At 35.9% G+C, this 27133-nt stretch overlaps 2 protein-coding genes across 7 annotated transcripts in view; one reads left to right on the top strand and one right to left on the bottom strand.

Annotated features, from left to right (window-relative positions):
• The window catches only part of MTF2 (metal response element binding transcription factor 2), a 45014-nt gene extending 26662 nt beyond the window's left edge, over positions 1-18352 (top strand). For 2 of the 6 annotated variants that reach the window (XM_090146348.1, XM_090146346.1), the window contains exons 2-15: positions 841-1039; positions 1187-1268; positions 2657-2752; positions 3114-3214; positions 3528-3676; positions 4403-4498; positions 5742-5810; positions 6567-6690; positions 9118-9185; positions 9564-9734; positions 10409-10517; positions 10685-10743; positions 10885-10989; positions 12473-13359. In XM_090146348.1, coding sequence (XP_090002474.1) covers positions 2677-2752; positions 3114-3214; positions 3528-3676; positions 4403-4498; positions 5742-5810; positions 6567-6690; positions 9118-9185; positions 9564-9734; positions 10409-10517; positions 10685-10743; positions 10885-10989; positions 12473-12830 — 1485 coding nt within the window. In that variant the 5' untranslated portion in view covers positions 841-1039; positions 1187-1268; positions 2657-2676 and the 3' untranslated portion in view covers positions 12831-13359. Of the gene's footprint in view, positions 1-840; positions 1040-1186; positions 1300-2656; positions 2753-3113; positions 3215-3527; positions 3677-4402; positions 4499-5741; positions 5811-6566; positions 6691-9117; positions 9186-9563; positions 9735-10408; positions 10518-10684; positions 10748-10884; positions 10990-12472; positions 15964-18039 lie in introns of those variants that run through there. The other 4 variants (XR_016469235.1, XM_031614834.2, XM_031614835.2 and 1 more) reach the window with 4 other exon arrangements.
• Positions 18353-21390: 3038 nt separating this feature from the next.
• On the bottom strand, positions 21391-27093 carry TMED5 (transmembrane p24 trafficking protein 5). The gene is made up of 4 exons (XM_031614836.2): positions 26844-27093; positions 25008-25105; positions 24167-24350; positions 21391-21759 (listed from the first exon to the last, which is right to left on the bottom strand). The coding sequence occupies exons 1-4, from the start codon at positions 27021-27023 to the stop codon at positions 21541-21543; spliced, it is 681 nt and encodes a 226-aa protein (XP_031470696.2). The 5' UTR covers positions 27024-27093; the 3' UTR covers positions 21391-21540.
• Between the last annotated feature and the right edge of the window lie 40 nt (positions 27094-27133).

Below are 27133 nucleotides of genomic sequence, written 5' to 3'. Positions count from 1 at the left end.
AAGTATGAAGTTTCTTCCACCTGCCTTTTCTGGACCTATTTTATAATTCACTGTATTTTTTTTTATATTTTGCATGGAGTGTACTGTTCAGTTTGAATTTTGCGTCTGAAGAAAGATTAAAAGAACTCATGCTTTCTTTTTTTTTTTTTTCCCTCCCTGACTGATTCTAATAGAGGACAAAACTGTAGTTTACATTAGACATCTAACACATGGGCATTATTCTTGTGCTAGAAACCTTGACAGCTATGTTTAGTAGCAAAGCATGGTGCTGAATTGGATGTGCTTAAATTAACCTAGACCTTTGGGTAGTGCAATGTTGTTTTTTTTCCCTCTTATATATGTTTATGTTTGTTATATTATTCCAAGTAGCTAACTGTTGAGCACTATTTTTACAGTAGACTGAAGCTTTCATTACCAAAGTAATAGGGTTGGCTTGAGACCCTTTCAACTTCCTTGGAATTCTAGAGATCTGTCAATGTCGTGAGTGGTGAATGTTTTGCATATGTAATCCTGCATCAAATGTATATGGTGAGTTCTGGTGACTTCATGAAGAGACTGGTAGCTGGAAGGCTTGTCTCCCCATCTCTGTTTACATTAGTTAGTTTCGCAGAGTATTTCTCTCAGATGTAAACTTGTCTCTTTTTCTCTCTGCATATATTTGAAGAGGTACTACTTATTACTAAAGCTGTTTAAGTCTGAAGACATGACCAGGTTTTTAGTTACCTGAAGTTCTGGAGATTGCTAAGTGAGTTACAGTTGTGAATCATTAATATTGAAAATAGCTGCTTTTTTATTTGATTGTTTTTTACTTTACCTTTTCTCTTGGTTCTCTTGTTTTAGAGACTCTACAGCGGTGGGTAATTCACTGGTCCATAAGCGGTCTCCTTTACGTCGAAGTCATAAGGCATCAGCATCCTCACCCAAACTGTCGTTACGTGATGGACAGAAAGCCAAAAAGCCACTGTGTAAATTTGAAGAAGGTCAGGATGTCCTAGCTAGATGGTCAGATGGCTTGTTTTATCTTGGAACTATCAAAAAGGTAAACATTTGTTCAACTTCACTGCAGTCCTGTAGTATGGTACGTTGGTTAAGTAAGACCACACTATTGTTCCACTTAGTTAAGATTAAATATGTTCTTTTACTTAGACCTTCTACTCATGGATTCCATTGTATTCGTGTTTTCCAGATAAACAAACTGAAACAGAACTGCTTCATTATATTTGAGGACAGTTCCAAGTCTTGGGTTCTCTGGAAGGACATACAAACAGGCAAGAACTTCAGTGAAGTAGTCGTTGTTTGGTATTTTATCTGTTTAGATTACTATATCTGTTAAAATAAATTGTTGCATTGTATTCATTTTTCTAAAAGAGCGATGTAGTTTAAGGTGATGCAAGATAATGCATTAGGCAAATTAATAAACAATTTCTTTTCAAAAACTCTTACTTTGTGTAACTGTGTAGTGGAGAACACTTCTAAAAAATAATTGCATTTGTTTATTTTGATGGTAGTGGAGTGTAATGTTGTCTCAACTGAAAACTCACAGAACCTCATTTGCATTGAATTTGTTCTGTTTTCAATTGAAACAGCTTAGCACAGAAAGAAAGCAAGGATTTGAAAATGCTGAATTTAAATGGAGTTATCATATTTAAAAGTAACACCATAACTGCAACAGAAATCATTACAGATTTGGGGGTATTCATGTACTCTAAAGAAATGCTCAAATATCAAGTGAGATGTCTGTTTTCTATTAACTTCGGTTTTTTGGATGTTTGGAGGAGTAGCAATTATAAACATTTTGTTAGCATTAGATTATTGTAATGACAATTTCAGTGATGGTTTGATTTGAAAATCAGTGAAAACTTGCTTGTCAGATAAAAGTAATGGAAGTAATGGAAGCTCCTTCTGATTCTTGATTTTTAAACAGACATTCTGACTTTTAATGAGAAAAGCTTTGCATTCATAATAAGAAAAAAAAACAAATGCTTCATTTCTGAGAACCTTCTAAAGTATTGCTGTTTGTTCTCTTGTTCTATGGCACTAATGGTCACTAATACATTTATGGTAAGCTGAACATTAGTGCACGAGTATGATAGCACGTAGACTAAATAACTTGTTTTAATTTAGACTGTTATACTGATATGTGGTGTCACTGAAGCAAAACTAGCTTTCCTTTCCAGTCATTTTTTTTCTTTGTGTGTTTGGGCAAACCTATCAAAAAAGTATGCATGAAGTTGTGTATATTATGTATTGAAAAAGAAGAAGCTGCTGCTGCAATGCCAGACATGTCTATCATTTGTCCAGATAGGATTTGTTGATGCAAATTTTTTAGTCTACACTTGCGTTCCTTATTCACAGTTACTTAATTTTTATTGTTGTTGAGGAACCATGAAAGTATAGTAAATAGACAACATCTAACCTATATGAATCTGGTGACCTGTCATAAATGATATAAATGCTTACAACATATGAAGTCCATTCAAAGTGTCTGAGTTAATTTTTTGATTGAGCGTTAGCTCTGTAAAAATCTCTATCTGCAACGCGTGGTTCTGTAACTCATTTTTAAAAACAAAAATCATATGCATGGTAATGGATCTGACTGCAGCTGTAGTCTGGAAATGACAGCGACAAAAGAAAACACACTTCTGTCTTTTTCTAGGAGCCACTGAAAGTGGGGAAATGGTCTGTACAATATGTCAGGAGGAGTATTCAGAAGCACCGAATGAAATGGTTATCTGTGATAAATGTGGGCAAGGTAACTAGATTTTTTCCTATTTCCTGCATTTTAAAAGACTTTTAATTTGTTTTCTGAAGGAAGATGTTGACACGGCTACCACTGACTGCTAAGCTGATCTTAAATTTCATAGCTCTTAGAGGCTATTATAGGTCAGTGAATAATGATAGTCTATGTGACTATCATATATTCCTTATGTAAAGTTACTTGTTTTACAAAGATGATTTAAAAGATCATTTTGTTACTAATCTTTTTGATCAGGTGTTTGGTGCTTGGTCAAGGATAATGCATTGTAGTTGCATTAAAATTATATATAGTTACTTTTCCTTAAGGTTTTCTTTTGCCATTGTTATGACACCTTGGTTAATTATTTCTAATACAGGTTATCATCAGCTGTGTCACACACCAAATATTGATTCCAGCGTGATAGATTCAGATGATAAATGGCTCTGTCGACAGTGTGTTTTTGCGACAACAACGAAGGTGTGTTACTGGAAGTAGCACCTGATACATATTACTTACATAATTGTTTCAGTTTGAAATCAGAAATTCCTCTTCTTAATCTGATGTGAATGGGAAAGTTGTGTATTTTGGAGATAAATATTAATTTTAGAAATAGTTGACATTTGTCTTTGAATTAGGTTTTAAGTAAATATGCTGGTATACTAAAGCATAAGTATGTATGAGAGCATTTAGTTGGATTATAGACAAATTTTGGTAACTGTAAAATTAAAGTATTTGAAAGTTTAAGGAATGTGTTGTTACTTTTGTAAACCAATGTATTTATTTCAAACAGAGAGGTGGTGCGCTTAAGAAAGGACCAAATGCCAAAGCACTGCAAGTCATGAAACAGACTCTACCGTATAATGCAACAGACCTTGAGTGGGATGCGGGTCATAAAACCAATGTCCAGCAGTGTTACTGCTATTGTGGAGGACCTGGAGAGTAAGTAAATAGATGATCTGTGTCAACTTTTCTCCGTAAGGCACCTGCAAACCTCGGTTCTGATCCTGAAGACAAGCACTTCTGAATTTCTTTGAATGTTTTTAGGAAGGCATGCTTATAAAACATAACCTGTTAATTTAAGTTTCTATGGATATAAACAGTGACACTCTGAAAAAGAAATGGGAATATTTTGTTGCTGTGTTATCATTTAGATTTGCACAGGTACTTCACTGTTTGTTCATTTGAATAAAATTATGTTGAGTTGTTCCCTTGTGTTTGAGTCAGGTTTAATATTAAGGATAGTGTTACATAGAATCCTGTCTGTTCTGCAACATTATGCCTTATACTGTAATTATTATGAGGGTGGGGGAAAAAAGTTTCTCTTTCTTGAGAGTAATGTGAGGAAAAAGGACACCCAAATAGGTGGAGCTTGAATACTCTGGTATCTGTACGAGTGAGTGGATGAGTAAAGTAGCACTGAGGGTTTGAAGTCAGGGCAAGTCAGAGTTGTAGAAGAAAGCAAAGTATTAAAATTTCTACTTAATTTATTCCTACTCGTTCTTTACTAGTAATTGTTCACTGTAGAACTAAATGTTGCTGAAATGTTCTTTCAGATAACATTGAAAATTACTTTGTGTCAGAAGATCCCTTGCTATTTAATCTAAGTGTAATGAAGAGCCATTTTGAGTAACTTACAATGCATCTTGTTTTTCTTTGTTGGTGAAGCTGGTATCTAAAGATGTTGCAGTGCTGCAAATGTAAGCAGTGGTTCCACGAGGCTTGTGTGCAGTGCCTCCAAAAGCCAATGCTTTTTGGTGACAGGTAAGAACACTTGTGCTGTACTTTATTGTAGTTTTCATTTTAATTAGGAAGTAGTGTCTCATACTACTTTTTAATACACTTTTTAATAAAGTGTAGTACTCAAGTGTTTTTCAAAAACATTGTGGTGAGTTTAACGTAGAAAATTACAGAAAACAAAATGTGTTCAAGTACCAGGGAGGTGCTTTTTGTTGTTGAAAAAAAGAGAAAAAGAAAATTAGGGTAAGGTAAGCAATCAATCTGATTTCAAACTTATTGTTATTGACTCAACTGTTTGTGGAGGTTTGTTATGCCATAGGCTGCTGGGGGATCGGAAGTGTTAAAGCAGAACACCATAGTGAGCTTATAATATAGATAAGGGTTTTCTAGATCTCACCATGTGGTACATTAGTAACGGCACTTCTTGAGTGAGCTTTGAAGTAGGTTGTTGGTATGTATGTGCAGAAGAGAAGATCTAGCAACTGTATGAAAATGTGCCATTAGTGGAATGTGGTAGATAAAATGTTTTCCTGCTTGTTCCATTGCTTATAATTCATCAGTGCTTCTGTTTCCATCTAACTCATCTAGGTCCCACTAATTGTTTTCCTGCTCACTTGGAACTACTAGTAGAGGGAACTGGAGAATCAGGAGGGATAGTCAGATGACAACTCCGTATATTCTGTGTTCATGTGTGACAAATGGAGCAAAAAGGAAATGAGAAAGGGCATTGGTCTGTGCTTTTGTTTTAGGAAGAGCTTGGAGAGAGAAAACTGGATTAAGGAATCGAGCGTATAATTTGTGATCTGTTGTGGTTTTGTTTCACCCTTTGTTGTGCTGAATGTTTGTATAAAGAAATTAAGATCTAGAAAGTTCTCCTTTTAGATACATACTTGCTTAGGCTTCTACATTTGAATGAAAGGAATAGGGACACTGGGGAGCACAGTCACCAGTCAGGGAAGAAAAGAAGGAAGATGTGGAATGTAAAATTTATGAAGTAGAGATCACTACTGGGTCAGATATAAGACAGTACACAGGAAATTGATAGCAGGTGAAGGGACTCAAATGTCACGTGGCTGGGTTTCTGGCCTACTTGATTTTTCATTTTTCCCCAATACATCCTTGAAAAAAAAACCCACGAAGAGTCCTTTCTGGAATTATGAGGTGACAGTTTGTAATAAGTAGCATGTTAAAACATCGTGTGTGTGTGTATGGACACCCACCGCCTAGTCACACATACATATATACGTGTATTTTTTTTTTTTTTTAGGTTTTATACATTCATTTGCTCAGTTTGCAGTTCTGGACCAGAATACCTCAAACGTTTACCCTTGAGATGGTAAGTGCAATTAAAATAAATAATTGAATATGTGTGCTGCTTTTCTGGTTAGTATTTTGATTAGTCTTGTTAAAAAGAAAATTCACATGCTGTCTTTTGTCATTTCCTGAGTTCTTGTATAAACAGGGGCAGTTTTTCTTTCAGTGTTTATTCATAAATGCACGTGTATTTGCACTTGAGTTCTCTTGGGATTTATTCCTAGAATTGTTCAGTAAAGTTGTGCCTAAGTACTTTGTTGTCTACTTAAAGATTGAGATACCTAAGCAGAATTCCTTTATTCAGGCTTTGTCTCACTGTTAAATTAAGTGAAATGTGTTAAATATAAGAGTAAACAGTTCAACATGCTTTATAGTGGTTTACTTGATGAAATTCCATGTTGTAGTTTGAAGTACATCAACTGCAGCTTGTATTAAAAATACTACCAACTGGGACATATGTGCTCACAAATGTAAGGTAAAAATTACCTTGCTAAATTTTAGTTCACCAGGATACTTACATGAATTCAGAATTGTTTTGGATTTTAAAGGAGCATAATGAGACGTGAGGTGAGACAGACATGCATGTACGATACAAAGCAGCAGCAGCCACATTAGGTAGAGAAATGATAGGAGATAACATAATGTTTCCTGAGTTGAGTGTTTTATGTTGTGCTTTATTTGTCTAACTACATTATGCTATCTTAAAAAAAAAAAAAATTATGTCAAAGAAAAGCAATTGGGGATTTTTTTGGTGATTCTATATATTTCTGAATTCTAGGGTAGATATAGCACATCTATGCCTTTACAACCTAAGTGTTATTCATAAGAAGAAATACTTTGATTCAGAGCTTGAACTCATGGCATACATAAATGAGAACTGGGATAGATTACATCCTGGTGAGGTAAGTAGTTGCAATGTTCTTTCTTCCTCACCTTTCACTATGCATGTGTCAGGGACCTATGAATTGTTTTATCTAGGATATTAAATTTATTACCTTAACACCTGATAACTCCAAATGATAAGGAGATCATCTTCAATTTCCTTGCAGAATTAAAATATTTAAGTTGTGTATATTTTTCTGAACTGTAAAACTTCATTGTATTGTTTGCATGGCAACTTTATTATTTAACTCAACTATTGATTCTGTAGCGTATGTATTCTGTTTTTTTTAACTGTCTGATTGTTGCTTGAATATTTTCATGGATGCAGACTAGTAAACCTATGCGTATAACTGAATGCAGAGTGTATTGAGTATGAAAATACCAAGGTTTCTAAGGTGTAATACGTAACAAATCACTGTACACAAACATTTCCTCTTTGCTCCCTGTTCCAAGCATGAGTGTGAACAGTTTGTCTGTTAGTCTTGAGGATTTTGACTTTTTTCCAGCCACTTGGGCTGCTATCAGGAAAATATGTAGGAAATCCATTTCCCCAAGCAAATTGACTTCATGTTTAATGTAGAGGAATGATGTAGGTAGTCTTTTGGTTCTGCATTTAAGATTGAATGCAAAAATTTTAGTTGAAGTGACATTGACGTACTGCAAGTGGCGTGTGTGCTTCTCTCTTGTGTGAATGTTCAAGTTTTGAAACTTTTAAACGTAGGTAGTATTTAAATAGTTGCAACTTCTCCTAATGTATTCAGTAAATTAATCCATTCATTTTAGCAGATACAACATGAGAATGAAATGTGTTCTTGGTTTAGATGATTGACACGCACTATTACTTCTGCTAAATAATGAAAAATACAATACGTATGTTCAGATCATGAGTGGTCTACATGGGAAAACCCACAAATAAGTAGGTGGGAAGAGAGAAAAAGCCAAAATGAGAAAGCACGCATGCTTACGTGGTACTTGGAATTCCTTAAGCAATATTTCTGTACCTCAAAGAAACTGCTTTTTTTTTTTTTTCCAATCAGGCTACTTGGTTTTTGGTTTTTTGGGTTTTTTTTTGAAGGGCTGTATTTTGAGTAAGCAAATAAATGCTGTGTTGAGGAAATGTTCAAGGTTGTTTATTTTGATAAGTTTCTAAATGTCTCTCATGACACTGGGGAAAGTTGTGTCTTAAAAAAAATAAAGGCAAGTATATTTTACCTTTTCTGATAATCTGTCGTCTTTGAACAGAAACTAGTCACAGAATAACATACAGTACTAATAGTTTGAGTTTTCTGGTAATACTCTTCACTTGCTGCTATGAGGCACAGTACATCTTCCTCTAGATGGTTAGAATTGAATAAGTATTGGTAGAATTGAATTAGTAAGATAGGAGTAAATGGTGGAATTATTAGAGTTCTTAAGCCCATATATTCTAATTATGTTACCATTTGTGATGCGGTTAAATATTGTAGTTTTCTGTAGCTATGTGCTGAAGAATTGCAAAACTTGTGGATAGTAATGGATTGTGTGAAAATATATGAAAAAATACCTTAAAACAGCTGTTACTTTGCAAAAGTTGGTCAGATTTCTCTTGACTTTGGCAATCAAGTGGTTTTACTGAATCTTGCAATGTTAAAAGCTGGGCTTTTTTTTGAGTATGTATTGAGATTTTAGAAGTTGTTAAACGTGTTAGCTTTCTTTTTTAATGAGAATTGTATTATTTACAAGTATCTGAGGGCTTTTTCTTGATCTGCAGTTGTACAGTTTGCTCTGTAGTATCCTTACTAGTATTCGTGCTTTGTGAGCTGTTGGCCAGCTTTATAATTAAAGACCAGTTGACTGCAGATCCAACTAGGTATAAATTCTGGAGCATTTTTGCATAGCAACTGAAAATGTGGTAGCTACACTACCATATTTAAAAATACTCTAAATTCTAATATATAAATGTTGTGTCCACCTCTTGAAAGTTATCAATGCAGACAGAAATGGGAATTAAGCCTTTGAGCAAGATTTCATTAAAGCAATCTCCAATAAAATAACTGAAGTTCTTGTACTCTTCTTGCAGTCTCTTACTTTGGGTGTACTTAATGCTACTGAGGTACTCATGTTAGTGATCCTAGGAAGGCAGACTAGTATCCTTCTTCTATACTAAAACAGTTTGAAATTATTTTTCTTATACTACTTAAACAGAAAACCTAGATTCTTTGACCAGGGCTTGTGCCTAATGTAAATTCTGTGAATGTGAATCACAGAACATATGGGGATTTAAAAAAAAAAAAAAAAAAAAAAAAAAGACTAAAGGACTAACACCTTTTAAGGGTTAGGTAGTTTCTACAGGTAATGTTTTTTTTTAAATGTACTTCACACCCAAATTGATAGTTTTAATGACTCAGTAACTGGAAGCTTTCTATTACTGAAGACGTAGACTGGCTGAATTTCTTAATTCTCCACAGCTGGCAGATACACCAAAATCTGAAAGATATGAGCATGTACTGGAGGCATTAAATGATTACAAGACCATGTAAGTTTTTGGTATTTTTATTCTAAATACTTTCAGATTTGTTATTTGTAGTTGTCTGTCTCCTTTGCTCAGTTTATCTGATAATCACTGTGGCTGTGTTAACGTTGACGTTTTGAATACTGTTTCTGTTTCAGAGTATAACACCCCATACCTATTTGAGTGGATCCCAGATCATGAGAAAAATTGTTTTAATTTCCATCCTCTTCCCAGTTCTCATTCTGTATTTCAGATTGAGGATTGTGTTAGCGGGAAAAGGTGAATAAAATAGCATTAGGATGAGTATTGTAATTTGCATAGATTTGTTTTGCATGAACATTTTATTTTAAAAGCTGCTTTCCCTGGTTTCAGAATGCTAACAGTGTATTTAAAATCATCTAGGTTTATGTCTGGAAAAGAAATAAAGAAAAAGAAGCATTTGTTTGGCTTGAGAATTCGTGTTCCTCCTGTGCCACCAAATGCTGCTTTAAAGGCTGAGAAAGAACCAGAAGGAACTTCTCATGAGTTCAAAATTAAAGGCAGAAAATCATCCAAACCAATCCCTGATGTGAGGTAAAATAATCCCATGATTTTTTAGAAATGTTGTGGTAAATAGGAACTACTTCAAGTACTTCAGTGCCTACAAAAGAAGTCCTGCTCATTGTATAATGTCCATTTCTAAATAACTGTAAAGGTGGACTGTTTGTATGTTTTAAAGATACTTTAAAGTTGTAAACTGATGTAGTTGCATGTTCTCTTTAAAGGTGATTATGAGAGCAGAGTCTTCAAGTTTATTAGTTTCCTATTATGAGCCTTTTGAAAAACAAAACACAAACCATAACAAGCATCGTGACATTTGGCAGTAAGAACAATACAGGCTATCTGAACTTCACTGCCACTGGGGGGGAAAAAAAAAAATTCCTTTCCGGAGCTTTTATGCAATGCTGTTAACTAGGTTTCTAAATAGGAAATATGATATGCAGTTCTAGCTTGCAGTAGATGTGCTGTTTCTTTAACCAACGCTTGTTCATTCCTCTTCAACGTTAAGGAATTGGTAATGTCACTAGAAACAACTTTATCTGTGTGATATTATACAGGCAAATTATTTAGCTTTTACATGACAGCTTCGATTTGCCAGGATCTCGTTTAGCACAATGTGTATTCATTGCCAAAGGAAAGCATTTATTCTTTGAAAATTATCTTCAATAATTTTCTTCAATAAGAAAAAAATATAAATTTTCTTCTAGGGAATTAAGTAATGGTATAGAAAGAAAGGGGAAAAAAAAATCAGTAGGTCGTCCACCTGGTCCCTATACAAGAAAAATGATTCACAAAACTCCAGAGTCGTCTCCTCTGGTAAGGTTTTGGATATGTTTCTTTTATTTTCTCTAACTGGATTATCATTTTTGAAGAAAAATATAATCAGTTAATCTAAATTGTGATATTCCTCTCCCCATTTGCCCTCAAACCAAGCTGAATAAACAATTAAAACTTAATCTGAAGTACTCTTCCTTTTTTCTTAGGATACTGAACCAGTTCCAGTGATAGAGACCCCAGCATTGGAATTACCCTGCTCTGTTGGGTAAATTAAAAACAAACAAAAAAAAACTTAAGCTATTTTAATATAGCATGTCACTTTATTTGTTTGCTTCTGAAATGTCAACTCAATTTTTACTATAAGATTACTTTCATTACATGGCAACCCTGTTATCTTACATATCAGGAAATCCGATGGAACTGCACATTCGTCCAATACCTCAGATGTGGAATCCACAGGTGCTGCCAGTATAAAAGAAACTACCTCATCTAGCATATCCAGACATTATAGGTAACAGTTGAATTACTTTATCTACTATATTGATTAAGGGTTTAATATGTTAATTTTCACAAGATTTTTGAAGGGGGGAGACACAAAGCAGTAGTTCAGCAGTACTTTACCTGCAATAAACAGAAGTTACAGAAATCGTATGGGAATTATCTTGCCAAAGAATTACTTCTAATGTTTTATGCCTAGTTTCTAAAAACCTGAGGTTGTATTAAGCTAATACAAGTGAGTTTGGAGCCTTTCAGCAAACTTCAGCTAAATTTGAGCCAGGTACTTCCAGAGAGATTGTATTTCAACAAGCTTTAAGAAGATTCTGAGAGAGACTCAAAGCAGCAGCTCTTTAAGAGAAGAAAAAGACAAAACAAAAAGGCAATTTTGCAGTCATCTGCAGTCTAGTCACTGCCAGTGATGTGTGATGGGGTTTTTTAATTTGTTTTTGTTTTTGATTGAAGCTTTGGCAAAGCAAAGATAGAAGATAAGGAGACTGATGCAAGTTGTGAGGCGACTATAGTAGATATGAAACAGATAGGAGTATTCCAGAATTTGAAGGAGAATGGACAAGCATTTAAGATGTTGCAGAGGATATGGAATATCTGAGAATATGGGATTTTGCTGGTAATTGTTATAGCGAGCTACTGAGATGTGAAGTAGAGCTGTAAATTGATCGGGAATCTAATGAAATAGAACAGAAGAAAATAATTTCTTCACAGCACGGGTGCTAATTATTGTTCATTGTTAATGTAAAATGCACACTTAAATTAATTTTAACAGGAGACAGGTAAACTCCTTAAACACTTCCTGAGTTTACCTTTCTAACAAAGGTCACAGGAGAGCAGATGTGTACCCTATGTTAATTTTGGCAACTTTAGTTTTGGAAGGTTTGTATATTCATTTTAAGGAATAGTGAGTATGCTGTAGATTTTACAGTCTAAAAGTTTGACTCAGTCTTCATAAATAATTATAATTCACCTTTATGCAAAGGGGTGGTGATCCTTTGCATTAAAAAACAAAACAACAACAACAAAAAACAAAAAGCAACTTCTTCAGATAGTCCTTTTTAATTATAGTCTTCACCAACATAAGATTCCAAACTTTTACAGTTCGGCTTTTTTTTGTAATAGGGGCTTACTGATGTGATAAGGCTGTATTTTTAATTTACTATTCGAGGCACTTCTGGGGCAGAATTATTGAAAAAAATTTTTGAAGTTTGCAGAAGATTGGAATTCGTCTGAGTCGAAACAGTACTCTAGAGATACTTAGGCATAAGCTAATGTCATTTAACCAAATTTTCTGATATGGATTAACTTGTGCAACTTCTATTATGTAAGTCTCTTTTGCAAGTGTCATATTAATCATCTATATACAGGTAACAAGTATTGAAACTGAAAACTAGAACAACAGTAATGAATTGAGTTTTATGTTTTACCATTTCTGTACGTTTTGAGTAAATGTTTCTTGGAGTTAATGCTTGTGTTTATTTTTTTAGTAGTTTATCTGATTCAAGAAAAAGGACTCGTACAGGAAGAACTTGGCCTGCTGCAATACCACATTTGAGAAGAAGAGGTCGCTTTCCACGAAAAGCACTCCAGACTCAAAATTCAGAAATTGTAAAAGATGACGAGAGCAAGGAAGATTACCAGTATGATGAACTCAATACGGAGATACTTAACAATTTAGCAGATCAGGAGTTACAGCTCAATCATCTAAAGAACTCTATTACTAGTTATTTTGGTGCAGCAGGTAGAATAGCTTGTGGTGAAAAGTACCGTGTTTTGGCTCGTCGGGTGACACTTGATGGAAAGGTGCAGTATCTTGTGGAATGGGAAGGAGCAACTGCATCCTGACTGTAGGACTGAATATTATGTTCACTGCACTGTCATCTGTAAGTACAGCTCATAATGCAGAGCCATGAGAGAAGTGTGTCTTTAAATGTTTCTAAAAACAAAACAAAACCAATTTAGCCTTAACATGTAATTGTTATCATTACAGCTCTTGTGATAAAAGACTTATCTTTTTAAAATCTGATCTGAAACTTAAATTTTTTAATCTGAACACTGTTAGATTGTTTTAGGTTGGGATATTTTGGGTTACAATTGCTTAAAAATGTGCATGGTGTTTTAAAAAAAGACGTTTTCTAGAGAACATTCCATGGATACAGTTATTGTGATTTAGAGAAATATTATGTAGATAGCACAAATCTTTGAAATTTTTTTGGTTTGTTTTCTTACCCAAATGTTTGCAGAAATGTATTTCTATTTCAATACTTTCTAGATTTCATAAGTGCAGTGTATATAATGCCTACTGAAGACTGTAAAATACTGAAGTTTTCTTTCAAACAAAGTGTAAAAAAAAAAAAAAAAAAAAAAGGAAAAATATATTGAGCCTGTAAATTGCTCTGTGACCAGACTTCATTGTCTTCTTAATATATTCTGTGTGTGTGCGCATGTGTTTGTGTATATACATATGTATATATGCACACACATACGTGTGTGTGTATATATATGTGTGATTGTGACCTATGCAATACAAATTATGGGATTGGACAGCTTCTGAGTATGCATCCCATAATTCTTTTTTCAGGAATAGTTGCCAGTATTTACACAGCAGCATTTCTTCTCAGGCTTATTGGGTGCTGTTGGTTTCTGTGTACTAAGGAAAATGTCAAACCAGTGCATTGTGTTCTGGCAGTGTGTGCAGTCATTGATGTTCATATGCCTTGGGGTAATATATTCCTTTCTTTTCATGTGACTTAACAGTTTTAAAAAAAAAAAGCGCAGGATTAGAACATTAACGACTAGAAATAACAATTTTAAAGCTATTTTGGCACACTGATTGTAAATTGTGTCCCAGTTATAAACTGAGTTGATGGGAGTTGCACAAGATTCCTACGTATGTGTAGAAACGGTCATATTTTGATAAAGGTAGTATGAGCAAAGTATTATTGCACAGGGTCAACAAAAAATATGTTGCCATTTGAAGTAACATTACTCATTTTAATACAATATTACCTCTTTTGTTTTTATAAAATGTACCAACTTCTAAGCTGATATGTTCATTTTGATTTTTTTTAATCAAAAATGTCTCCTGCCAGTATTACGTGTTCTTTCTGATAACTTTTGAGGGAGGATAGCCAAAGAGTGGATGGAGGAAAAATACTTTTACGCTAGTGGTTATTCAGTGTACAGCATAAGCTTTCTTCTCTTAAGATTACAGTTGACCACCAAAATAAAATTAAATAACGGAAATGACGGAGTGGCTTAAAGTTTACTACCTGAGTTAGTATTTTCTTATCCCGTTACTTATTTGACTCCTTTTTTTTTTTCCTGCTCTCCTTGACAGGATGATTTTTTTTTTTTTTTTTGGTCACCTTACAGCCAAGGGAAGCTTTTAATCCTGTGCTTGGTTTATGACTGGCTGGGTAATACTAGCTTTATAAAATTGCTAACTAAAAGCTGCCGCCTCAGTTTATTTTCACTGAAATGTTTTTTTTTTCCCTCATACCCTCAGCTATTAATTTAATGTTGCCTTGCTTGTAGCTGCAATATTTTGATAACACGACATCTTCATGTTAATTTTTTGAATGTTTATACATTGGGATAATGCAAAATGTAAAGCCTTTGTAACCTTACTCACACCATCTATATTTGTCTATTTCACTTTATTCAAGTCCTTTAATTCTAACTGAACACCAGCAGTATTTTCAGTAAAGCTTCAGCATTTGAAGATAAATATTGGAATGTACTTGGGGACTTTAGCTGGGGGTGTGGGGAGGGGAATATTTGTCAAACTGTCCATAGGCTTAATATTGTGAATGTCATTGTTTCATTTTATTATTATGGTTGAATTGACTCTGATGTTCAGTTTGTAATTTTGGAATTGCTTTTTTCGTAGAATTAAAGTCCAACTTTAAATGTGTGGGATTTTTTTTTTTTTTTTTTTGAAAGAGAGAAGAATGAATTTTGAGTCTGTATTCTCGTGCAATACATACTTGTGATTTCCTCCTGTCCATGGTTCCTCTGCTCTGGCTTGCCTGTTGCTCTCCTAGAAATTCTTGCTGTGCGCATAGATACTAACTGGTCTTCCAGCTGCACTTGAGAGATGCTTTGTTGCAAGGTGTCACGAACTGGAAAATGCTGCAGTGGTGCTGCTGAAGCTATTACTAGAATAATACAAATGGCTTTCTCTCATTTTGTGTGAATCTTATTGTATGGTGATAATGGAGTGGAAAAATACAAATGTTGCTGTATGTAATAATTTTCTTTTAGTTTAACTTGATCATTTTATGTATGCATGTGTGTAAATATATGTAACTCAGCTTTGTTGCAGTCACTGATTTAGAACCTTTCCCTTGTGTACCAAATATGATATTTTTTCCACTTTATATTATTTGTATTACTGTAATATTTAGATAGGAGAACTCTGTTTTGAGGCCACCCTAAAAAATGTAGGCATCAGATAAACAAGAAAACAAAGAAATAATGACATATTGCTGGTCCAAACTGAAATAAACATCATAGCAAACTATTTGTCAAATCCTTGTTCGGAAAAGAAAATTGAAAAGGCATTTTTTTGTCTTTGCCATGAAGAGGAATTTTCTGTGCTTTTCTGTTTATAGCAGGCATTTTGTATGAGTTTACTAAGGAATTTTGAAAGGTCTTTCAGTGTGATAAGTCAGTGTTAATATTTTGTTTTAATACAAGAAACCCAAATGAAATGTTGAAGGTGAAGAAAAGCAGCTTATTGTCTTGCAAGCAGGAGGAAAGATAAGTAGATCAATAGAAAAGTTCCAAGCTTTTGTAACATCTTACTGAAGTGATCTTTAGTGTTGTATTTTAAAAGGAAATTGATGTCTTCAGATGGAACATACCAAGGCTGGAGATGGAGCAGTAGTCAGAACACAATGATAAGAATGAACTGGACAAGAGCATCCATTCTGTGCACTGAGGGACAAGGATGGACCTTGCAAATATTATGCAGGTAACATTTTCAGGCTTTAAACTGTGTCACTTCTCTAGTTCCCAGATATCTACCTGAATGAGAAGTAACTTTGCAGTTAAACATATGATGGCAGAAAACGTTTTCTAGAAATGGAGAAAAGGGTTTAGTGTAGAATTTTGCATTTAGTCAATGTGGAACCTTATGCCTAAGTACCTTTGTGGAGGTGTCAGGTCTGTTCAGATCCTAGTTAGGACAGAAAAAAATGGGAATGAGTGAGGAAAAATGTTCAACCCAAAGTTCACAGGAGAATTGTTTTGGAAATTGGATTAATCACCTGTAGGTAACTATAAGAAGAAAAGGGGACAGAATCCTTCGAAGTTGCTGAAGAAAGTTGAAAGGGGAATGACCATCTTTTGAAAAAGACAGTACAAGGCAATTAGACAAAAAGATGAGTAGAAACAGAAGCTGTGCGTAAGTGAATGAAGTTGGAATTCATTGTTTTTTGGTACCTCCACCTTTCAGCAGTTATGAAGTAGGATTTTGTACTGTCATTTCACTTGAACTTCTATGGTTTTTATCCTGTCATGAATGTGTTGGGTGTAGAGTTGTTTTTGTTTTTGTTTTTTTTTTTTAGTTCCTGTTACATATTTCCATTTCTGCTGTTGTTTTGGGATTGTTCTTGACATACATTGAAACTTTGGTCTTTCATTTGGGGCATAATAGTGATTTGGCCATGACATTTAGAAATGCAGAACTGAAAGCTAGCTCATCTCTGTTGTTTTAAGTTGGTTGGTGAGGTTTTTTTTCCCCCGATTTCCACAGTGATATCCATATACCGTGAGATAAAGTTGTTCTGATTTTTGTTCATATCAACATACTTTGCTTTGCATCTGTGTGCATTGTATGCACATACATACATACATGTGTTTGAATACCCAAGTCCTAGAAACGCGAGAACTTAGTTTGTATTTAATTAAAATGAAAATTTATTATTATTAATGAAGTCTTTAAGTGGGCTATGAAATACTTATTAAAAAGCCGTTGAAGGATTGTTTAAAAAAATAAATATCAATTCAGTTTTTACCTTTCCCTGTTTTTTGTTTTTTGTTTGTGGTAATGAGCCTGGCTGTTGTATATGCTCACATGCCCCAGAGTAGCAGAGATGTGCCCACTGGCACCTCAGTGTGCTTCATCTTCCCAGTCTTGTGCCTGTGTGGAAGGGAAGTTGCTGGGATGAATGCTTTCAGGAGCGATAGCACAAGTGAATAATGATTGAAGCATCATTTTTGTGTGTGTTTGTTATTAACTCTAGTATTTCAAACTAGAAGAAACAGCTGTGTTGTTCTGCAATCTTAAGAGCTGCAAAATCACGACAGTAAGGTTTCAAAGCTTTTTAACTTCCTTAACGTACCGTGGTCATTTTGCATTGGTAACACTACTTAACTTGGCTAGCCCACTTTTAAGTGCTTTCTACCAGCAAATTTCTGCAGTTTGCCTCATCAATTTTTAAAATCTGGTTCATTGATTACTTAATTTAAGCCACTGTGACTTTTCTCAAATGTAAATGTAAGGTTTTTTTTTTTTAAACTGGAAATCTGATTTTTAACCAAGACTATTTTTGTCATCTTTTTCGGAAGACCATCTACAACTGTAATCTTTATGGCTTACCTAGCATTATTTTTTAAAAACACTGTCAAAATTTCTTGTTTCATAGTAATTAAGTGAACAGTAAATTCTTCATCTGTCTCAAGCATTTAGTTGCATTTTGGTTTTTCTTAATTACGGCAGCTGCTAATAGGTGCTGAAGGTCTCACTGCCTGTGTAAGTGGAAGCCATTCAGTTCTGGGTGTATCTGCAGGAGCAATATGGGTACAATTATTTATCAAGGAACAAACTTAAAAAATTAAGACATATATAATGTGCCTTTAGTAACTTCAAAACTAAATGTTTCTGTTGCTAAGATTAGAGGTTTGTGTCAAATTTTGATCTGGTATTTGCACTGATGAAGTTGATTTTGGGTTATGCTGATGAAGAAAAGAATTTGAACAGTGCCTTTATTCATCAGTACGAAGGTTAAAATGACCTGTAAAACAGCATGATGATTGATTCCAACAGCTGATTAAATCAACTGCCTGCTGCCTGTACTTACTCAAGAAGTAAATGAGGAAAAGGAAGGACACTGCTAATTCTAAATGCTAGTCAAGAATATTCGTTTTCAGCTATGCAAGACTGTGATCTGGAGTATTTTTTCAAGTTGTGGCCACCTCATCTTTGAAGGACAGCAGCTGCGGATCAGTACAAAGAGAAGTAAAATTATTTATGGGTTAGAGCAAGAGTTTAGTTTAAGGGAAACTAAAAGAAAAATACCTAACTGGCCTGGAGAAAAATGAGTTACTGAAAGTTTTAAAAAAAAAAAAAAAAACAAAAATCATGAAGGTTGTGGATAAAATGGATACACAACTGTTACTGATCCAGTCTTACAGCACACAAATTGAAGCTAGTAGACTAGTCTAAAATGGAATCTAGGTGTATCAGATGACAAACATGCTAGGCTTGCATGTGCTGTATAACAGCACCTTCTGTTTTTGAGACAGGAGACTGAGCTACATAAAACATTTCCTCTGAACAAGTGGGGCTCTTCAGCCCTTATGGTCCCCTCTGTCTTTTTGGCTATTTGAACAAGAGAACCTGGAGATTTGAACCTGGAGAGGCTGTGGATACCTCATCCCTGCAGGCATTCAGGGTAGAACAGGGCCTGAGGCCCTGGACAGTCTGATCTGCTGGGTGGCAGCCCTGCTCATGGCAGGGGCTTGGAACTAGAGGGTCTTCAAAGTCCCTCTCCATCCAAGGCATTCTGTGACTAAGAAATGCAAAAGCTGCATTATGAAAAGCTAGGTTCCTTTTAGAAAAGCTTAAGTTTTTTGGCTTAGCACATTTGATCTTTTGCAGCTTACTTTCTTGTAAGATGAAGAACGCAAACAGGTTTAAATGTCATTTATTGAAAATCTCAGGGGTTTGCATAATTTCATTCAACATCCGCAAATCTTAAAATTTTGTTTAATTTTGAATACAAATACCATTAAGAAAAAAATTATAGATACACGTCCTTTCTAAATTTTATACAGTCAAAAGCAATCTACTTCTCAAAATCTGAATGAAATGTTATTTCATGACAAGTTTAAATGCCACATCCTTCACCTATAATACACATTCCAGCTGCCACTATCAAAGCAGTTATAGCTTTTTGCTGTATGGTTTTCTAGAGCAAGGCCTGAAGAGGGAGGAAATACAGTAAGCTTTCTTAGTTACAAAATAATTTTATATCAACTCTGCTGACAGTTGTGTTTTCCTTCTACCAGAGACTGCTATCTATATTAAGAGAAAGTGTTGAATTTTGCCTTATCAGAGAGATCTTCATTCATGAGCAGATTAAGGCAATAAACCAGACTGAACAAAGAGAAATGATGTGCCAACACATGGCCTATTTTGCTAATGGATATATAACCTCTATCAGAGAGGCACAGCAGAGTTCCTGGGGAACGTAATCCATTGAAGTGTCTCCAAAATGTGGCAGAGCTTATCTGTTGGAGATCTAAGCTGAAAGCTGGAATCCAGTAGCTTTGATGTAAGAGGTAGATGTCTTGGGTTAGAACTTCACTGAGCTGGTTCAGCATTTTGTAGGTGGTTTGTAGCATCATGCTGTGATGCAAGTGAAGATTCTTTTAGCAAAAGGGACAGACCCCTAAAAATCTTTATTCTTTTACCCTGATGGGACCTGATCAATAGCTCGGAAGTTGACTCCAATGAGCTTTGGCTTATGTCCTAATGCAGCTATGTGTATGTATTGGTGGTGGGAGATGCATGGGGAAACAGCAGTACAATACTATTTGCTACTTCATCAGAAAGAATTAACATTTCTTAGACTTTATTTTGATTGCAGGAATAAACTTTCTAATTCACAGCATTATGGGGAAAGATATGCAGCATGTAAAGAGAAACACACTTATTTTGGACACAGCTTTACCACAGGAAAAGGTAGCTCAATTGGAGTTCTCTAGAAGAAGTTTGGAATGGAATAATACTTCTAGTGATAAAAATTACTTAAAGATATTATTGCTGGGTCCCACTGTCTAAAGCTGAAGTGGCATTGCTATGTACTGTAGCCCTTACTGCTTCATCTGAAGCAAGTGTTTCTTTGTCTAGTGACCCTGTCTTTTCTTCATTAAATCACTTCTATTCACAGGAAGTGTTAAAATTGCAATTTTGCTGTTCATGCCTAGAACCAAGAACAGGCATAATGCTAATACATATACTGTCTTTAACACATTTATACAGGAATTCAGTGATTTGGCACACTGTAAAAATGAGTAAGTTTGAACTCTTTAAAACTAGTTAACTATCACACACCAGGGGTTTTTTGCAGAAATGCTCCATAATCTTACTATGCTTTTTTTTAATCTGGAAACTATACAGTCATTAGAAATTTGAATCCTGTATTTATTGCTCACTTAATGTCTTATCTATATAAACAGCTGGATATGCAAACACTGCTTAATTGATTGAGTGTACTCAGGCATGTAGAAGAGTAGTTAAGGTAAGCAAAAGGAAAATGCATAATTGAACAGCTTTGGTTTTTGAAGCCTATGTAAGTCACTTGATTAACTGCTGAATTAGTCATAGGCATGTAGTAGACAAATAAAAAATAAATTGGCAAATAAAAGGGATTTTGAGACTTCAAAAAGTTTGTTTTCATATACCGTGACCCCTTTCCCTTTATTAAAGGGAAAAGAAATAACAACTGAAATATCTACTTGAAAAAATACTATTACAGGAGGTTACAATTATGTAGAAGTTCATAACCCACACTTCCAGGTGTGTGTGCTTTTTATCTGTATACAATATAGTTGTCTCTCAAATCTCATGTAACAGAGAAAAAAGAAATAGGGCTGTACAACTATAGAGGAGTTTTTCAACAGAAATCACTTATTTTCTCCAGTTCCCTTCAAGATCACTTACACATTGACAGTGCTTCTTTTAAAGTGCTGATGTTAATCATCTATATATTAAAATAATAAAGAAAATCTCATTTTGTTCTCCCAGTGTTAGCCCAGTGTTTCTATGTGACACTTTACCCACAAGCTGAAGATTTTTTAAAACATGTAACTTTGAAAATAAGTGACTGTCACCGGGCTACTCTCATGGGCTACAATTTTTAGGCACCTAGAAATTTGTTCGATGTTAACCAGCAAACCAACTCATATCTAAAGTTACCATTTAAAATTTTATGTGAACATGGAAAAAAAAAACCCCACCAATATTAACAATACTTTGCATATGTACCAAGCATCCTGTGCACTGTCAGTAACAATCATTAACAAATGCTATACGCATAAAAAGTGTTAATAGCAGCTGCAAAAAAAAAAAAAAAGGAAGAACATGGGACAAGGCATTCTCTTCATCTTAAAAAAAAAAAAATAATAATAATAATAATTTGAAAACCTGATGTGGCTACTGCCTGTTCAAAGGACTCTCAAAGAGGTTTCTCTTTTTCTTACGTAAATCAGTTTCTTGCTCTTTCTCCCTTACCATGTTACACTGTTACAATTGTACTGAATGTTAAGTTCTACTTTTCCTCTTATCCTCAAAGAGACTTTTCAACATGTAAACCTGAACAGCTGATACCACCACCATTACTCCCAAGTTGACCATGGACCAAAAATTCACTCTGTCAAAGTTGCTTTCTTGTATATTTCGGTCACGAGCTTCAAATGCTCTGAGTAGGGTCTGAATCTGGACGCTTTTGCTCAATCTGGCTTTGACACTGTTGATGGATTCCTAGTAAGTAACAAAAGAATATTTTTAGAAAATAATTTAAAAAGCACCTTACATTGATAGCTTGCAATTCATACGAAAAATACTGGATTAATACTTTTAATTTCTTGCCAAGAAGTCAGTTAATTTAATATCTGTACTTCTTCAGAGTTTTGATTAATTCATTTTAGACTGTTTATCATAAAATTGAAAGGAATTTCTAAGGGCTAGCTAGTCCAAATCCCCTGCAAGGAACAGGGACATCCAGAGCTTGAGGTGCTCAGATCCCTGTCCAGCCTGGCCTTCAGTGTCTCTCAGGAAGGTCTCCCACTGTCACCTAGAAAGACTTAATTAACATAGCACTAAGGTTATATAGCAATGTCTTCCACCCTTAAAGGTGGAGGGGGAGGTAGAAGGGGAATCAAACCTAATTTTTCATTTTTTATTTTTAATAATCCATTGTATCGGAGGGAAGTGCAATTGCAGGTAGTTAGAAGTAAATTCTTTTTACTTTTCCAAGACAGTAATCTCAAAACAAGCACCTATTCCAGTAATGTTAGAAGTTTAATCTGGAGCCTAAATGCTGATTTCATGAAACTCTGATTTATATTCCTGATACTAAAGGTTACTTGAGAGTCGAGTCCTCCAGTAATGAGTAATGGGTACAGTTGCTACAACAGGATACTTTAAGTCAGTAACACTTTCTCCATGGATTTTTTTCTTTGTTTTGTTGCAAGCTTAACAAATATTTCAAAAGTGTTACTTTTAGATGCCAAGTTATTTTACAATGATACTGAAATTCGTAAGTTACACAATAGTGAATATCAATGCCAGAAAAGTGCTATAAAAACAACCTTTTCCCATTTCCCACAGCAAATACATTGTTTCAGAAGCTACTAAGTATTCTTTTAAGTCCAAAGAACATGGAAACAATGTCATAGTCTGAGTAAACAATAGCATCATGGAAACAATGTCATAGTCTGAGTAAACAATAGCATCAAAACCTAACATTAACTTCACAAAAACTGTAAGATCTGCAAAGCCCTCAAGGACAATTCCTGCATTTCTTCTTCTGGAAGAGATACCTGTATGTATGTGAATAGCAAGTCCATTTAAGTACTTTTTGTGATTACTGTAGGAGGGATTTTCTTCACATTTGCCTATATAATTTTTTCTCCAGTTGTCTGGATTAGTGGCTTAAAGAACATCTGGCTTCTCAGATTCTCACTACTTAAACATCATACTATACATGTAAAAGATTTCACATCTTTAACATTCTGTTCTATTGCTTAAAAATTTTGCATTATTGTTTAAAAATATTACGAGGAATAGAATACCATGTAATGTTTTATACAAGTGTCTTCAGTCTTTGTGGATACTGTTTTGTCTTTTTAAAAATAAGTAAGCAGATCATCTCTGTTGTAAGTTTGCCACCAGCAGAGAAAGTTCTGCATCCTAACAAACATTAAGAACAGTTCTACAGGGAAACCAAACAATTCTCTGCTTCTAGAATAACCTAAAAGCAATCATTCAGTGATGCTTGAAGGAAATAAAAACCTTGGGCAGTAGTCTTCATCCTAGATCAAACAGGACCAGTGTACAGTACAGTTTAAGCAAACATTACCATTCATAATAACTGAAAATCCTAACTGTGGCTGCTGTGATTGCAGACTGGAACTAGCTTGACTTGAGCGTGCTTTCAATGTGAAAAAAAAAAATCAGAAGCAAAGCAGCTAGGAGAGTAGGTTTCATGTTTTCTTGGGGTCATCTGAGAAGTATAAGCTCTTCCCTAAAGCTGCTTGGTGCCTTGGGACATTATGTATAATGTCTGCTACATCAGGAATGTACAGCACCTACTTCTCTCCGTGTACCGCTATGCTCAGCAGTCCTATTAATGCTCTTCTCAAGGTCACCAGAATTGCACAGATTACCTCCTGATGTGTTTATGAATCAGAAAAAATGCAAATAAAATTTGGAAAACCAAACTAGAAGAGAAAAATTAACCCTCCTGCTGGCTTCGGGTATTTCTGGAAAGATGGGAATGAGAAGCTTAGCCAGTACTTTGTTTTTAAACATAGATGAAGAGATCTATGCACATTCCAACTGTGTTGTTCAGATTAAGTAATACTTAAATGGAATACATATCTATTTCTTTGCTACTAGGGAAAAATGTCCAATTTTAGCAATGTTAAGAAAGGAAGCTGAATAGAAAAGGGGATTATTTTGATAGACACATGGACTTTTCTTGCTGATTAAGGATCTGTTTCTAAGGTATTCTCAAATTTCTGTTTGGAAATAAGAGACTTGTGGTGCTGGGCTTCATTTGTAGCAGAACAGTTTCTAGGGTGATGTGCCAGATCAAGGCAGAAAGGCATGTATATTTTTTTCCAATTATTCCTATGTTAAGAAGAACTAAGTATCCAGTACTAACCAGAATGTCTTCTAGTTTCATATCTAGAAGATCTGTGCCAGTAACATACTTCTTCCAGTCCTCTTGATCTTGTCCTTCTTCCCCCATATTGTCCAGGATCAGTTCAAAGAAAATCACCTTTTCAGAAATGGTACTGAACGTATTGTCAAAGCAGAACATGTAATCCCCCTCTTCTGTCTCCACCCTGTGTATAAAAGCATATAATTGAATTAAGTACGCTTTCTGTGCTGGTTCTAAAAGAGCAAGTTTTATAAGCAAGCTTTCCTCTTCAAAACTAAAATTGTGCACTTAAAAAGCTTATTCATTTTTTACATGAACTTAACAACTCTACTGTTAGTTACAGCAAAACCACCCCACTGACTTAAGAGCTTAAAATCATCAAGGTAACAGCTTACTTTCCTCTTCCTTTATTTGAATTTTGAATTGTTAATGATTAAGAAGTATCTGTAATATGAGTAGAATTCTTGTAGTCTATACCAAAATACCAGTAATACGTGCCTTGATAAAAGGACTGGGAAAATGGGGTGCTTTACAGCTTACTGTTCATATGACTATAACAAGGTCTTTTGGTATTAAATGTGATAACCGCACCATTGTTTTTGTTTAATGACCATTAGTATTTATCATTAAAACACAAATATACTTTATTCCATGGTAAAGTCCATATAAAAAGCATTAAGTGTTTATAAATAGGTAATTGATATTCTCAAACTGTTGTAGTAAAAAGCCTGTTAAACTAGTAAGAAATGAACAGTAGTTCATTCAGCCTTGATTTTAGCCATATTTGCTAAAGAAACCAGAGCAGTGCTTTGACATAACACTTCTCTTGAGTTAAACTTACGTGTGAACTCCATCTGATTTTCTTTCATCAAAAACTAAAGTTTCACCTTTTGGAGAAAGTAGATGAAAATCAACATCTAATCCTGCTCCATCTAGAACCTGTGAAACAAACAAACTGTTCACACTGCTGAATGCAACACCTTTAGGGAAGGAACTGACATAGAAAGAATTCTAAATTAGTTAATTAGATACAGATTAAAAACAGTTTCAATCCAAAAGCATTTTAAGTTTTTAAGAATGCATGCAATTTCATTAAGGGACAACCTTGCAACACCAGAAGAATGCTAAAGCCAGCGTTTCTGTGTCGTCATGAGTAAATACCAGTGTTAGTTCAGTGGTGGAAAAAGATTTTATAACAAAGGTTATGTGTAAACTCATGTATATTTGTAAAAGAACACAATCTATGCAGCACCATCCCCAAGATCTGTTGGGTGAGTTAATGGTCAGGACTGGACTTGCTATGCCCATTACAGATACACCACTGACCTAATGAAGATAACAAGGTCTAAATTCTCCCAGGACATTCTCATTTCCCAGAAGTAGTTGGAATTGAAGGCTCATAATAAGCATATACAGTATTACAAAGCTGTGCTGCTTTAACCACTGATGTGGCTACATCCATATCACTGTAGAAGTGCAGTTCTTATGCCATGACTTCACCCATTTACTTTCCAGGAAGCTGTTGGAACACAGCAGCCTGCTCCAGTTGAAGTGGAGAGCAAAGTTTAAACTGGCTGAAAATGATCTGGAGGCTTACCAAAAAGAGAAGGGCAGCAAAGATACATAGCTAACATCTGATCAGAGTTGAAACACAGACAGTGATACACCTTCAGGGCTATGGTACGACCCAAACATTCTGGGACAACACTTCCTACCAACACTGTATTTATGGCATTTTACTGGCAGGTAGCATTAAGCTTTAGCCACTAAAATTTCAGGATAATTAAAAAAAAAACACACACACACACATGCATTTCCAATAATATATGGAGCTTCTTTTCTACACATTCAGATAGAAAAATAAAACATCTCTTTTAACAGTATTGCAGAGAAATTTACGCCTGGCTAAAAGTAAGTTTACTGTTTAAGACTTCTTTTTCCTTTGTGTAATAAGACTTAAGGACTGCTGTAATTACTTTATACTGACATTTTAAAGCAGGATTTTATTATTTTAAACTTGAGCTTTGCTTTGAGCTGCTTTGGAGCTTTGTTCACCCATCGATCTTTGATTCCTGCTCAGTGCTGCACGGAGCAAAAATAATTAGAAAACTTCCGGGATTTTCAGCTTTATGTTTTTAGGCAAGGGGAAAAAAAAGGGGGGGGGGGTGGAGGGTAAGAGCCTGCACGCTGCTGCGATCAGCGGGTATTGCAGCACGAAGGGCACGAGGCCTCACGAGAAGCCCATTTTTTAAGGCTACATCTGGAAAACTTTCGTTGCAGAGATAAAGAGGCTTCCTAGGAGCGCGGAGCGCAGGCAGGCAAGGGGTAGGGCTGCTGCTATGCAAGGTCACAGCAGCTAACGTTCTGCTTTAAAGAATGGCAACCTCAGACCTGACAGCGCACACAAAGGCGCCTATTAGTATAAGACATGAAAGAAGGAGCGCCGTAAGCCTCTCCCTCCCCCGGTGCCGCAGCGGGGTCAGGCCGGCATCCCGGCGCGAAGAGGCGGCTGAAGGGCCGCTCCCCGCGCAGCCCCGGAGCCCCGCGCCAGCCCGCAGCCCTCGCGGGACGCAGCCGGAGGGACTTGGAGGGGCTCGGGGCGGGCGGAGCTGCCCGGAAGGCTGCGGCGGGGTCGCGGCCGGATTCGGAGGGCCCCGCGAGGCCCCGCCCGCCCGACCTGGTACTCGAGCTCCAGCGAGGCCTCCTTGCGCATCGGCTGGTAGAAGCACTCCTTGCGGCCGGCCGGCAGCGTGAAGGTGAAGTCGCTGTCCAGGGACGGGCTGAACTCGGCGGCGCCGGGAGGCGACAGGAGCGGCGCCAGGCAGCCCAGCAGCAGCAGCAGCCGCGGCGGCCCCATGCCGGCAGCGCGGCGCCTCCGGCTTCCCGCCCACGCCTCGCGAGCGGCCGGCCCGCCCCCACGGCGCGCCGCCCCAGCGTGCACCGCGCCGGGAAGCACCGCCCGCCAGC

This window comes from Phasianus colchicus, chromosome 9, assembly GCF_987193195.1.
Source record: "Phasianus colchicus chromosome 9, bPhaCol1.hap1.1, whole genome shotgun sequence".
NCBI lineage: Eukaryota > Metazoa > Chordata > Aves > Galliformes > Phasianidae > Phasianus > Phasianus colchicus.
Note: the sequence above shows the minus strand (reverse complement) of the source record. Positions and strands in the feature narration are given on the sequence as shown.